The sequence below is a fragment of the Cervus canadensis genome, chromosome 10 (genome assembly GCF_019320065.1).
Source record: "Cervus canadensis isolate Bull #8, Minnesota chromosome 10, ASM1932006v1, whole genome shotgun sequence".
In the NCBI taxonomy this organism is placed as follows: Eukaryota; Metazoa; Chordata; class Mammalia; order Artiodactyla; family Cervidae; genus Cervus; species Cervus canadensis.
Genome location: NC_057395.1, coordinates 59,633,759 through 59,649,505, shown reverse-complemented (window position 1 = coordinate 59,649,505; position 15,747 = coordinate 59,633,759). Strand labels below are relative to the sequence as shown.

The 15,747-nt window shown below is 39.6% G+C and overlaps 1 protein-coding gene and 1 non-coding gene across 2 annotated transcripts; one reads left to right on the top strand and one right to left on the bottom strand.

The window, feature by feature from the left end:
- Positions 1–4,159: 4,159 nt before the first annotated feature.
- On the top strand, positions 4,160–6,464 carry DEFB129 (defensin beta 129). The gene is made up of 2 exons (XM_043480573.1): positions 4,160–4,217; positions 6,010–6,464. The coding sequence occupies exons 1-2, from the start codon at positions 4,160–4,162 to the stop codon at positions 6,462–6,464; spliced, it is 513 nt and encodes a 170-aa protein (XP_043336508.1).
- LOC122449000 lies at positions 5,528–5,634 on the bottom strand. The gene has a single exon (XR_006271821.1). It is a non-coding gene; the product is annotated as a U6 spliceosomal RNA (small nuclear RNA).
- Positions 6,465–15,747: the final 9,283 nt, after the last annotated feature.

The window sequence follows — 15,747 nt, the reverse complement described above, 5'->3', positions numbered from 1 at the left end:
CTGCTTCATTGACTACACTAAAGCCTTTGGCTGTGTGGATCACAACAAACTGTGGAAAAGAGATAGGAATACCAGACCACTGCCTCCTTCGAAACCTGTATACAGGTCAAGAAGCAACAGTTAGAACCAGACATGGAACAACAGACTGGTTCCAAATTGGGAAAAGAGTACATCAAGGCTGTATATTGTCACCCTGCTTATTTAACTTATATGCAGAGTACATCATGCAAAATGCCAGGTCAGATGAAGCTCAAGCTGAAATCAAGATTGCCAGGAGAAATATCAACAACTTCAGATATGCAGATGACAACACCCTAATGGCAGAAGGCTAAGAGGAACTAAAGAGCCTCTTAATGAAGGTGAAAGAGGAGAGTGAAAAAGCTGGCTTAAAACTCAACATTCAAAAAACAAAGATTATGACCTCTTGTGCCACTGCTTCATGGCAAATAGATGGGGAAAAAATGGCAACAGTGACAAATCTTACTTTGTTGGGCTCCAAAATCACTGCAGATGGTGACTGCATGAAATTAAAAGATGCTTGCTCCTTGCAGGACAAGCTAGGACAAACCTAGACATCATGCTAAAAAGGAGAGACATCACTTTGCCAACAAAGCTCCGTCTAGTCAAAGCTATGGTGTTTCCAGTAGTTGTGTACAGATGTGAGAGTTGGACCATAAAGAAAGTTGAGTGCTGAAGAATTGATGCTATTGAACTGTGGTGTTGGAGAAGACTCTTGGATAGCAGAGATCAAGCCTGTCAATCCTAAAGGAAATCAACCCTAAATATTCATTGGACGGACTGAAGCTGAAGCTGCAATACTTCGGTCACCTTATATGAGGACCCGACTCATTAGAAAACACCCTGATGCTGGGAAAGATTGAAAGCAGGAGGAGAAAGGGCTGAAAGAGGATGAGATGGTTGGGTGGCATCACTGATTCAATGGACATGAGTTTGTTCAAACTCCAGGAGACAGTGAAGGACAGGGAAGCCTAGCATGCTGCAGTTCATGGAGTTGCAAAGAGTCAGACATGACTGAGCAACTGAGCAACAACAAATTAGAAAATGTTTGGAGCAATAAAATGGATAAACTTCATAAATTATGGATAAACTTCCAGGTTAGTCAAAATTGTGTTCTTAATCTACCCATCATATCAGACTAAGAGGCAATAGAGGATATTAGGCATTTTTCTCAGTTAAAGTACTCCATGTGATATTCCTGCAGACTTTGAAAAACCCATTGCAGTCATGCATCTTTCCCCTTTTGTTCAATCATAAGCTCCATGAATGGCTAAGCTCTGGTTTTCATTGACTTCCATTCATGTTAAATTCAGGCATTCCGGATTTCAAGTGTCACCTAGTGGACAAAGCAAATTTTCTTACTAGCTGTCCAAATATCACGAGTTTCAAAACTTTAAGAGAACTCCTAGGAAATGACAAACATCATACTTTCATAATTGTTCTGTAAGACTCATGTACATCTAGAGACTTCGAAATACTGACCAAAGAATTCTCTAGTATCAAGGAAAATCTTAAAAATTCAAAAGGAAGTAGAGACTGTTAGAGTTTTTGCCCTGTGTGGGCAACTCTCAAAAAAAAAAAAAAAAAAATGCATGTGCACTGTCTCTCCCAAGATTAAAAATCACCTCAGAGGATTCCCTGGGGGTCCAGTGGTTAGGACTCAGCACTTTCACTGCTGAGGGCCTGGGTTTGATCCCTGGTTGGGGAACTATTTAATAAGATCTCAGAGCCATGTTGCAGAGTCAAAAGAAAAAAAGAAAAATCACTTCTTGACACACCCATGTCAAGCAAATTTGATGTTAACTTCGAGAAAGCTTCAGATTGACTGGTCCTGGAGTGAATTTTAGTGTGAACAAATCAGTTGTTTAAAAAAAAATTTGGAATAATTAAAGATATTTGAAAATAGACTGAGTAGTAATTGTTAAATATTATGGAAATTTTATTAATTTTGCTAAGTGTGATGATATTATGTTGGCCATGTTGCAAAATAACCTATTTAAAAAAAAAAAAAATGTTTACTACAGATCACCAGCCCAGGCTGGATGCATGAGACAAGTGCTCGGGCCTGGTGCACTGGGAAGACCCAGAGGAATCGGGTGGAGAGGGAGGTGGGAGGGGGGATAGGGATGGGGAATACATGTAAACCCATGGCTGATTCATGTCAATGTATGACAAAAACCACTACAATATTGTAAAGTAATTAGCCTCCAACTAATAAAAATAAATGAAAAAAAAATGTTTACTAGAATGTATAGAAATGAAATATTGTATTTATAATTTACCTTGAATTGTGGCTCAGCTGGTAAATAATCTGCCTGCAATGTGGGAGACCTGGGCTCAATCCCTGGGGGTTGGGGTTGAGACCTGGTTGGGAAAATCCCCTGGAGAAGGGAAAGGTTACCCACTGCAGTATTCTGGCCTGGAGAATTCCATGGGGTTGCAAAGAGTCAGACACGACTGAGCGACTTTCACTCTGAAATATTTCAGCAAAAAATAATGAGTCAAGTTCCAAAGAGAAGTGTAAAAAAAGAAAATATTCTAACCAGTTGAATACTTATAGCAATATTGGACCACTATTTATTAAGAAGCCTGAATTTTGCTGTGAGAAGCTGATGATCTGAGCCACAGTCAGCTCCAGGTCTTGTTTTGGCTGACTGTATACAACTTCTCCATCTTTGGCTACAAATGGTGTAATCAATCTGATTTTGGTACTGACCATTTGGTGATGTCCATGTGTAAAGTCGACAATTCAACGCCAAGAAAAAGATCAATTAAAAAATGGGCAGAGGATCTGAATAGACATTTTTCCAAAGAAGACATACAGATGGCCAACAGGCACATGAAAAGGCATTTAGGAAAATGCAAATCAAAAGCACAATGAGATATCACCTCACGTCGGTTAGAATATCTATCACCAAGAAAACAAGGTAAGTGTTGGCAAAGATGAGAACGGCAAGGAGAAAAGGGAATCTATGTACGCTGTTGGTAGAAATGTAAATTGGTTCAGTCACTATAGAAATAATATAGAGGTACCTCAAAAAGTTAAAAATAGAACTTCCATATAGTCCAGCAATTCCACTTCTGAGGATATATACAGATATCAAATCATTCCCTGGCGGGTCAGACAGTAAAGAATCTGCAGGAGACCTGGGTTTGATCCCTGGGTCAGGAAGATCCCCTAGAGAAGGAAATGGCAACCCACTCCAGTGTTCTTACCTGGGAAATTCCATAGACAGAGGAGCGTGGCGGGCTACAGTCCATGGGGTCACGAAGAGTCAGACACGGCTAAGCGACTAACATCTTCACATCTACTTGAAACTAATATAATGTTATATGTTAATTACATTTCATTTTTTTAAAGAAGCTAAAGTTATGCCAAGAACTGCCTCCCACAAACTCATTCAACAAACATGTATTGAGTTCTCACGTTAATTCGGCACCCATGGAGAAAACAGTACAGAAAAGACAAAGTCTCTATCCTCCAGGAGTCTATGGCTATAGCAAGCTCTGCTCTTCTGAATCTCATACATTAAATGCCTTAGGCCTAACTCTAGGCTCACAAGGGGGAAAGCAGGTATACTACTCTTGCCCTACATAAATCTTAAGAGGAAGAGATCTAAAGAGCTTGTGTTTTCTTTCATGTCTTATGTGTCTTATAATTCCCCCCAGGATTAAGAACAGGAAATTTCTTGCATGAGGTATTCAAGTAGTCCTTCATTGGAAGGACTGATGCTGAAGTTGAAGCTCCAGTACTTCGGCCACCCCTGATGCGAAGGGCTGACTCGTTGGAAAAGACCCTGATGCTGGGAAAGATTGAAGGCAGGAGGAGAAGGGGATGACAGAGGATGAGACGCTTGGATGGTATCACTGATTCAGTGGACATGAGTTTGAGCAAGCTCCAGGAAATGGTGATGGACAAGGAAGCCTGGCGTGCTGCAGGCCATGGGGTCACAATGAGTTGGACACAACTGAGCGACTGAACTGAACTGAACTAATTCTCAAACAGAATCATAGAAAACACAATTGCCGTGAGCTTTGGCTGCACTTGACTGCTCAGAGCCTAAGGCCATGAAGATGCCAATAAAGGCTGGAGCTCAAGAATATGAACCCAGATCCAAGGCTTCTTCTCTGACACCCAGCCATGAAGCTCCTTTTCCCTATCTTTGCCAGCCTCATGCTACAGTGGCAGGTGAACACAGGTAATGTGAAATCCTGGGTCTAAGAGGGAGTGGTTGGAGGAAGCAGAGATTTGGCAGTCCTTGATAATGGAAACCCAAAGAGACACTGAAAATGAGATGCCCAAAGATACAGCTGAAAAGTTCGTATTGCATCAGTCATTTACCATCCGTCACATAGTCCCACAGGCTCCAAACCCAGACTGTGTCTGATGGTGATACACATGGAGCTACAAAAGAAGTAGGGTATTGTTTGTGAACTCAGAAATTATTCAATATATACAACTGCCTCCTTGCCCTCTACATAGCTATCACCTGGGATTCAGGCCAAGTTTACCCCATTTTTGCTCTATTTCTAATTTAAACCATCTCTAAGTAAAAGGTCTGATCAGTTTATACTTTGGTGTAATAAGAAGGAAGACCTTAAAATTATGCTCAAAAAAAAAAAAAAAATCTACTCTCAGGATTCAGTGAACAGATCTATGTTCTCCATCTCAACTTTTTCAAACTTCTACAGAGTTCCATTCCTTTTCTCAGCCTTTGTTTTACTGGAAACCCCCAAATTACCCACAAGAGCCTCTAGTAACACATCAGGGCAAATGGCTAAGTCAGAAGATTGACCATTGTTTTCTGCAATGGAGACAGAAGCATTGAGACTTGTTTCAGAATACAAGAATCATCCAGATTTTAAACGGGCAATGGGTCAAGGAAGGGAAAATAAAAGAGTAGTCAAAGATGTGTCTAATTTTTTTATCTTGGGACCCTAAGAGAAGGGTTATAAGTAAGTATGGTTGTGTCATCTCCGGTAAAGTCAAATTTGACTCTCAAATTCCACGTAAGATAAGGTTAATCAGGGTAGCTGCTTAAAATACAAGTATTTTACTGTGTTTTCTCTGGTGAGGAACAATATTGAAATGCCTGTGGACAGTAGGTGCTACATAAATCTCTTGTGCTTTATGGAAAATCTGTTGAATTGTTGAGTGAAGAAGAAGCTTCTGGATTTGGAGAAAAAAATAGATGAACCTTTGGGATGGAAAAACATCCAACAGATGAAGATGAGATACTACACTAAGCAGGGGATTTAGAGATAGAGATAACAATGCAGGAATTATCTTCATAGAGGTGAGGTTAAGGCTATGACAATAAATAAGATCTCTGAGGGACATAGTGTCCAGAGAGGATGAAAATGATAGAACACCATGCTGCAGGAACCACAGGTCAAGTGATTGTCAAGGAGGGTGAGGTCATAGACCACTGAGTTTGGCAAGAAGCCAGATCTTCTGAAAAGTCCAGTTGATTCTCTTTTGAAACTCTTTCTTGGGTTACTTTTTTTTTTTAATATGGAATGCTTCAAGAATTTGCGTGTCATCCTTGCGCAGGGGCCATGCTAATCTTCTCTGTATCGTTCCAACTTTAGTATATGTGCTGCCGAAGCGAGCACTCTTGGGTTACTTTTATGAGAGATTTTACTCTTCTCCATATTTCCTAGGATCCTGGGAAGAGATAATGATACTCAACAAGTGTCTAAGATGTTATATATTAGAGATCTAAAATCTTAACCCTGAAGCAAATGAGTTTCCTTTTCTTCTTAAGGTTTTAATTATTCAATGAGAAGAGACTAGAGATTTATTTTGGATTTCAGAGATGTACAAAGACTCTCTTGGCCTGCCTGTTGCCTTCATCAACGTCCCTAACCACTGTACTTTTAATTCAGCATTAACAAATTCACTCTGACTCTATTCCTCTCGCTCTAACAATTTTAATATCACATCTAGTTATTAACCTTAGCACATTGTTTTCTCTTTTATTTGTGCAGAATACTTTGGCTTGAGAAGATGCATAATGGGTTTGGGGAGATGCAAAGAGCACTGCAGCATGGACGAAAAAGAGTTAGATAAATGCAAAAAGAAAAAATGCTGTATTAGATCAAAAGTGGTTCAAATGATAAAAAACTACATACAAAATGAAATGCTCCACATGCTTGAAGAGGACTCTCAGCAAGTGCTAAAAATTACAAAGAATGTTAGTGTCATGATGCAGACCAAACATCATAATTTATCTGTTCTGCCCAAAATCAAAAGTGCCAATGCTTTTGTCAACATCAACACCAACATCTTCCCAAATGCCACCGTTGTGAACTCTGCCACCACCAACTCCGTGAACTCAGGGAAGATAATATACACTGCTACTTCTACCAAAAAAAAAAGAGATTCGGCCACTGACTCCCCACCACCAGCACCACCTCCATCGTATACACTTCCGACAGCATGACTGAGCTGGAGAAGCAGATGAGCAGGGATTCGGGTCTTTCCCTTAAAACACCAAGTTCCTCTTTATCTATTCTATCTATAAACTGAGACATAAAACTGTTTCCTCTGTTATCAGTCATTCAATAAACACTGTTCAAGCACCCACAGTTTATATAATTTTATCTTTCTCACAGGAGTCTCACAGAGGAAACGGAGCTAGAAAGTAATAGAATTTTCGTTGACATGCTTAGGAGAAAGTGAACAACAGAAATGCTGACTGTGTTGAATTTAACCCATCGATGGGCCAAAGTAAGCCTCTGTAACAAAAATTTATGGCTCTCATATTATGTGCTTTTCTTGGGGTGATAGGAATGAAAACAGCAGACATATTTTCTTTTTCTATAGATTTTTTTTTCCCATAGAAAGGCCCATATAATGTGGGGAGACCAAGTTTACTTTCTCCACAGAAGAAATTCATGAGGCCACTTAAGATGAAAATATGGGGCAGGGGGAGGCGGAAGATATGACTTCTGCCTCTGATCCAAGACATTTTCAACCAGATTCCCAAAGGGACAACAGGTAAAGCTGTGCTTCCAGTGGATACAGACTACAAACCACAAATGCAAACCATGGAGGTAATTTTTAATTTTCAAGTAGCCATATTAAAAAGGCAAAAATAAATAGGTGAATTGAATGTTAATAATACATTTTATTTAATGCAGTAAGTTCAAAGCATTGACATTTCAACATGCAATCAATGTAAAAATTATTTGAAATATTTTGCCTTTTTTTTGGTACTATGGCTTTGAAATTTCTTATGTACATTACTGTTACAGCATATTTCATCATACTAGTCATATTTCAAGTGCTCAGTAATCCCATGTGGCTTAAATTTCCAGCCTCTAAAGGCGAGGATGGGATGTTTCAAGAGAACAGCATTGAAACATGTATATTATCTAGGGTGAAACAGATCACCAGTCCAGGTTGGATGCATGAGACAAGTGCTCGGGACTGGTGCACCAGGAAGACCCAGAGCGATCGGGTAGAGAGGGAGGTGGGAGGGAGGATCAGGATGGGGAATACATGTAAATCCATGGCTGATTCATGTCAATGTATGACAAAAACCACTACAATATTGTAAAGTAATTAGCCTCCAACTAATATAAAAATAAATGGGAAAAGAAATTTCCAGCCTCTAGAACTATGAGAAAATCCATCTCTGTTGTTAAAGTCACCCAACCTATGGTATTTTGTTATAGCAGCTCAAGCTGACTAGTGAGTCATAAAGAGATGGTATTGGGACTTCCTTAATGGCCCAGTGACTAAGATTCTGCACTCCCAAAGCAAGCAGCCCGGGTTCAGTCTCTGATTAGAGAACTAGATCCCACATGCTACAACTAAGTGTTCACACGCCACAGTTAAATGTCCCGCATGCTGCAGCCAAGATCGAAGATCCCAAATGCTGTAACTGAGACCCAGCACAGCCAAATAAATAAATAAAAATTAATAATGGAAAGAGTGAGAGAGAGAGAGATGATATCCTTTTCCTCCTCCTTGCTGAGCTCTGGGTAAAAACTAAAGGTAGGAACAACAGATGCCTCTTAAAAGACTCCAAGCCTCTCTGCCTTCATTCTGGGTTTGTCACTAAGCAAAATTGAGTAACCTTAGTAGAATTTGTATACTTAAATCAAAGATATCAGCTTATATAAAGTTATAGTAAGATGTGTAGAAGATGAATGACTTTCACTTTTCATTCACTTTCATAGTAAGATGTGACTGTTTATTGTTAACTCCAAGAATAAAAGCCACAGAATGCATAGTAAAAGGCAATAAGCATGGAACAATTGTTTAATAATTGTCAGACAATTTGAATTTTTACACACAAACTGGGTTTGAATTTACTAATAAATACCAAAAGTTTCTATTTTAGGGTGAAAATAAAGGAGTCCCTTTGTGCTCAGTGCCCTGTGCACACACTTTGCACAAATTGGAGTTTGACTTCAAATTCCAGCATATGGGTTAAATTGTGCTCATTCATGTCCTATTCACAACCCCATGGACTGTAGCCTGCCAGGCTCCTCTGTCCATGGGAGGAGAGAATTTCCAGGCAAGAATACTGGAGTGAGTTGCCATTTCTTCTAGGGGATCTTCCCAACCCAGGGATTGAACCCACGTCTCCTGCATCTCCTCTGTTGGCAGGTGGATTCTTTGCCACTGAGCCACCTGGGAAGCACTAGGAGTTGAAAGGATCACAGCGATTATCATTGCTTTTGGAACAGCTGCAATTGGCTATCTAGCTAACAAAAGATTTTATATTAGGATTACTGCAGCAAATCTATGGTAAGCATTCACAACCAGAAAGACAACTTCAAGATAGTATATGCTTTTAACTTGAAGATTTAGAAAATAAAGCTGTATGGTAGCTGCTTCTTTAAATTTAGAATAATAACCTTTGTCAGCACAATGATCTCTCTGTTTTCTAATACGTTATCTAGGTTTGTCATAGATTTGTTTTGTTTAATTTTGCTTTGGAGATTGGATGTTTATCAACAAACTGCTCTCTAAAGTAAATTGTATCAAGTCAAAATCACAGGAACAGTACAGAGCTGTCCCTGTTTTGCTTCACCTTTGCCAAGTAGCTAGATGGCACATTTTCAAAGACTGGGAGCTAATCTTCTAGATATTCTATGAGTACTCAGTAAATTGACCCAGTAGCCAGTTAGACAGGCTAACCAAATCTGTTTGACCTGATGGCAGAGCTTTCTGCTTTATCATCTGCCCACTGCCCAACTTCAGATCTCATCTGAAGTCTAATAAATATTGGAGCTCCAGGCAAGTAACACAGGTAGCTCTGTCCTACCCACCCCACTGCACTCTCCCCAGGCATGTCCCCATCATTCAGGCAAGAAGTTTTTGCCTCTGGCTTTTGCTGTTGTCTTGTTCCTCACTTCAGTAATCTTAAGTAACCTGAAATTCTCCATATTGAGCAGAGAGTGATGGAGGCGAGGAGAGACAGAAACAAAAGCACTATGTACATCTGTTTTTAAATGGGAGGAAAAATTTTAAATGCCCATCTATGGGAAGAGGAAGAAATGAGAAAAGAGGAGAGGTTTTTAAAAGAAGCTAGACTTCTCTGAATATATCCTGTCTTGAAGATTTGACTTGGAAATTATTTAAATATTTTACCTAATATAAACAGGTAAAGTGTGTATTGAATTGATAACATACTCACAAATAGAAGAGCTGTTTGAAGTGACAGATATTTGAAATAATCTCTCCCATTTTGTTTGTAAAAAGAAAAGATAGGAAAAGTGAAATACATGTTCATCAGTAGGAAGTGCTAGTTGCTCAGTTGTGCCCAACTCTTTGTGACTCCGTGGACTGCAGCCCACCAGGCTTCTCTGTCTATGGGATTTTCCAGACAAGGATACTGGAGTGGGTTGCCATTTCTTTCTCCAGGAGATCTTCCCGACCAGGAATAGAACCCGGGTCTCCTGCACTGCAGGCAGATTCTTCACCAACTGAGCTATGATGGAAGCCCCAGTAGGGTTCATCAATAGGGTTTAACTAAACCACTGTATGTTCATATATATAAAGTTATGTAAAATTAGAAAAAATAATGGAGATCTATATTTTTAGATATGAAAAGAGCTCTTAGACACGTTAAATTTTAAAAAGGAAGCTGAAGAACAATAAGTATAGGATGATGCAATTATTTATTTTCTATAATTTATTATAAAAAGTGAAGTGAAAGTCACTCAGTCATGTCCGACTCTTTGCAAGCCCGTGGACTGTACAGTCCATGGAATTCTCTAGGCCAGAATACTGGAGTGGGTAGCCGTTCCCTTCTCCAGGGAATCTTCCCAACCCAGGGATTGAAACCAGGTCTCCCACATTGCAGGCAGATTCTCTCAGATTCCTTATCATCTGAGCCAGCAGGGAAGTCCATAATTTATTAATATCATAGAGTAAATTTGGCTGTTTTTCCTTTCAGTGTACAGTTCTATGAATTTTAACATCTTTAGATTCATGCAACCATCACCACAAACAGGACATTGTTTCATCACTCTAAAATATACCACTTTGTATTCAAACTCTAATTGCACCATAACTCCTGGCAACTAGTGATCTATTTTTCATCCCTGTAGTTTTGCCTTCTCTGAGAATATCACAAAAATGGAATGTTTTAGGCTGACTTCTCTCATTTAACATGGCTTTAAGATTCATCCAAGTTTCCCAAATACATTAATATCAATAATACATTCCTTTTTACTGCTAAATAGTATTATATTCTAGACAGTTAATACTGGTTTTTTATCCTTTCACTCACTGAAGGACATTTGGTTTGTTTGCAGTTTTTTGGCTAACACAAGTAAAGTTGCTAAAAACATTTGTTTATAGATTTTTGTGTTATTAGAAGTTTCCACTTGACTAAGGTAAATACCCAGGTGTAAGACTGCTAGGTTCTATGGTAAAGGTATGTTTAACTTTAAAGGAAACTGAAAACTATTTTCCAGAGTGACTGTGGCATTTTGCATTGCCACCCCTGAAAATTAATCAATGGAAACCTCATGCAAAATGGAGTTGGGAGGTCAGAAGGGGGAGCTCTCATACTCTACCACTCAAGGTTAAATGCATTATCAACAGAAGAAAGTGAATACTTTACTACTTTACTACCGAGTAGGAAAAGGAAAGAATTTCTCCTTGCCTGGTTATAGCCTTACCAATGAAAAAACTGTCACTATTCAGCCAATGAAAAAGCCACTATGTTTTTCAGTGGCCTTTCAGTGCCCCGTTTACTCCCACAAACTGATTTTAACAGCCTCTCTCAACTCCCCCTTCTTCTCTATAAAAGAATGTTTTCTCTACTTTTGTTCTCTGGACTTGCCTGTGGTTTGCAATAGATTTATGCGTCTCACATTGTAATTCTTTGCTGTTCCTGAATAAACCCATTTTGCTTGTAAGACAACTGGCTGTTTTTTTGTTTTGTTGCAGTAAGGGAACCCAGGGGAACTACTCTGCCCATGAGGCTTGCAGCCTAGAGTATTATGGTAACTGGATTGATTTCCAGGTTGTCTCTGGCCAGTCACTCTGACTTAGGGTCCTTTCTGGTCGTGTGCATGGCTCAGCCAAGATGGATTCCAGAGAGGATTCTGGGAGGTTGGCAGGACGAATGGACTGGAGTTTCCTCTGTCCTTCTGACCTATCCCGAATTTTTCTGCTTGGCGGTAGCTTGTTAGTTCTTCATTCTTTACTAGGATCTCCTTTTGAAGGTAACTCATGCAAGTGGCTACTATCTCACGTGGCCAGGGCAGCTGGTTTCAGTCAATGTTTCCTCTAACACTTTTAGGTCAACACCAGCAATGAGTGAGATTTCTATTTGCTTCACATCCTTGCCAGCAATTAATGTTGTCAGTGTGAAATGAAAATATGTCCTGCCATATCAATAAACAAACACTCTCTTCCAACAACACAAGAGAAGACTCTACACAAGGACATCACCGGATGGTCAATACCGAAATCAGATTGATTATATTCTTTGCAGCCAAAGATGGAGAAACTCTACAGAGTCAGCAAAAATAAGACTGTGAGCTGACCGTGACTCAGATCATGAACTCCTTATTGACAAATTCAGACTGAAATTGAAGAAAGTAGGGAAAACCACTAGACCATTCAGGTATGACCTAAATCAAATCACTTACGATTATACAGTGGAAGTGAGAAATAGATTCAAAGGGTTAGGTTTGATAGACAGAGTGCCTGAAGAACTATGGATGGAGGTTCATGACATTGTATAGGAGGCAGGGATCAAGATCATCCCCAAGAAAAAGAAATGCAAAAAGGCAAAATGGTTGTCTGAGGAGGCCTTACAAATAGCTGTAAATAGAAGAGAAGCAAAAGGCAAAGGAGAAAAGAAAAGATATACCCATTTGAATGCAGAGTTCCAAAGAATAGCCAGGAGAGAGAAGAAAGCCTTACTCAGTGATCAATGCAAAGAAATAAAGGAAAACAATAGAATGGGAAAGACTAGAGATCTCTTCAAGAAAATTAGAGATACCAAGGGAATATTTCATTCAAAGATGGGCTCAATAAAGGACAGAAATGGTATGGACGTAACAGAAGCAGAAGATATTAAGAAGAGGTGGCAAGAATACACAGAAGAACTATACAAAAAAGGTCTTCACGACCCGGATAACCACAATGGTGTGATCACTCACCTAGAGCCAGACATCCTGGAATGTGAAGTCAAGTGGGCCTTAGGAAGCATCATTATGAACAAAGCTAGTGGAGGTGATGGAACCCCATTTGAGCCATTTTATTTATTTATTTATTATCATTTGAGCCATTCTAAATCTAAAGGATGATGCTGTGAAAGTTCTGCACTCAATATGTCAGCAACTTTGGAAAACTCAGCAGTGGCCACAGGACTGGAAAATGTCAGTTTTCAATCCAATCTCAAAGAAAGGCAATCCCAAAGAATGTTCAAACTACCACACAATTGCACTCATCTCACACGCTAGTAAAGTAATGCTCAAAATTCTCCAAGCCAGGCTCCAACAGTACATGAACCATGAACTTCCAGATGTTCAAGCTGGTTTTAGAAAAGGCAGAGGACCCAGAGATCAAATTGCCAACATCCTCTGGATCATCGAAAAAGCAAGAGAGTTCCAGAAAAACATCTATTTCTGCTTTATTGACTATGCCAAAGCCTTTGACTGTGTGAATCAAAACAAACTGTGGAAAATTCTGAAAGAGATGGGAACACCAGACCACCTGACCTGCCACCTGAGAAATCTGTGTGCAGATCAAGAAGCAACAGTTAGAACTGGACACGGAACAACAGACTGCTTCCAAATCGGGAGAGGAGCACATCAATGCTGTATATTGTCATTCTGCTTATTTAACTTATATGCAGAGTACATCATGAGAAACGCTGGACTGGAAAAAGCACAAGCTGAAATCAAGATTGCCAGGAGAAATATCAATAATCTCAGATATGCAGATGACACCACCCTGATGGCAGAAAGTGAAGAAGAACTAAAGAGACTCTTGATGAAAGTGAAAGAGGAGAGTGGAAAAGTTGGCTTAAAGCTCAACATTCAGAAAACTAAGATCATAGCATCCGGTCCCATCACTTCATGGCAAATAGATGGGGAAACAGTGGAAACAGTGACAGACTTTATTTTGGGGGGCTCCAAAATCACTGCAAATGGTGACTGCAGCCATGAAATTCAAAGATGCTTGCTCCTTGGAAGAAAAGTTATGACCAACCTAGACAGCATATTAAAAAGCAGAACCATTATTTTGCCAACACAGGTCCATCTAGTCAAGGCTATGGTTTTTCCAGTAGTCATGTATGGATGTGAGAGTTGGACTCAGATATTGAGGTTATTGATATTTCTCCCGGCAATCTTGATTCCAGCTTATGCTTCTTCCAGCCCAGCATTTCTCATGATGTACTCTGCATATAAGTTAAATAAGCAGAGTGACAATATACAGCCTTGATGTACTCCTTTTCCTATTTGGAACCAGTCTGTTGTTCCATGTCCAGTTCTAACTGTTGCTTCCTGACCTGCATACAGGTTTCTCAAGAGGCAGGTCAGGTGGTCTGGTATGCCCATCTCTTTCAGAATTTTCCACAGTTTATTGTGATCCACCCAGTCAAAGGCTTTGGCATAGTCAATAAAGCAGAAATAGATGTTTTTCTGGAACTCTCTTGCTTTTTCGATGATCCAGAGGATGTTGGCAATTTGATCTCTGGGTCCTCTGCCTTTTCTAAAACCAACTTGAACATCTGGAAGTTCATGGTTCACGTATTGCTGAAGCCTGGATTGGAGAATTTTGAGCACTATTTTACTAGCGTGTGAGATGAGTGCAGTTGTGCGGTAGTTGGAGCATTCTTTGGGATTGCCTTTCTTTGAGATTGGATTGAAAACTGACATTTTCCAGTCCTGTGGCCACTGCTGAGTTTTCCAAATTTGCTGGCATATTGAGTGCAGCACTTTCACAGCATCATCTTTCAGGATTTGAAATAGCTCAACTGGAATTCCATCACCTCCACTAGCTTTGTTCGTAGTGATGCTTTCTAAGGCCCATTTGACTTCACATTCCAGGATGGGCCTTACAGATGCTAATAAGAGCATTAGAATATCAACAAACAACTTGGAGGGAAAAAAATAGTCTAGCTATTATTTCAATGAGGTAAAAAAAATATTTTTTAAGGCATTACCTAAAATGAATAAAAAATTCTTTGGATGATTACTTAGAATGGTATAAATAGACATTTACGTGATTAAACAATTTGATATTACTACACTACCCAAGTTAATGAGCCAAGAGGGACACCTGACTGGTTCCCAACAATAAAAACTAACCAAGTGCCGGGCGCGGTGGCGCGCGCCTGTAGTCCCAGCTACTCGGGAGGCTGAGGCTGGAGGATCGCTTGAGCTCAGGAGTTCTGGGCTGCAGTGCGCTATGCCGATCGGGTGTCCGCACTAAGTTCGGCATCAATATGGTGACCTCCCGGGAGCGGGGGACCACCAGGTTGCCTAAGGAGGGGTGAACCGGCCCAGGTCGGAAACGGAGCAGGTCAAAACTCCCGTGCTGATCAGTAGTGGGATCGCGCCTGTGAATAGCCACTGTACTCCAGCCTGGGCAACATAGCGAGACCCCGTCTCTTAAAAAAAAAAAAAAACTAACCAAGTCTATTCTATTACCCCAGTTTAAGTTATATATTTAAGGGACTCGAAAACTTTACACTGAGATATCCTACCAATTATTTTTGGACAGTTAGGCCAAAAGGCCTGACTTTCTCAGCTCTATCCAACTCTGGGGATCCCAGAGCCCTTTATATAAAAGCAAAGTAAAATAGACAGGGAACAAAAAGAAAAAGCCTACTAAATTCTCCCCTAAGACCAAAGTTTTGTTGATTGGATCCTTATGAAAACTAAAGTTAAAGGTATAGAAAAAGTTGGTGGAATTTAGATAAATATATATAAATTGGTATATTTAAATGGGCTTTATATAAGGGGGTTACAGCTCTTATTTAATTATATTGTGGGATAAATAAGGCATATAAATTGCATTGAGGAAATATTAACTAAAAGTACTGAGGAAACCTGAGCCATACAAAATAAGTAAAAACTGAGAATTAACATACAAGGGCTCATAAAATAAAAATAGTGATTTTGCTTTGATTTAATTTATAAACTCAGAAAGATCTTTGCTAAATGCCTTATACAAACCTTTGAAGATGTGATAAATTAAAGCTCTAAAGTTATAAAATATAGAACTTCGTAAATTAC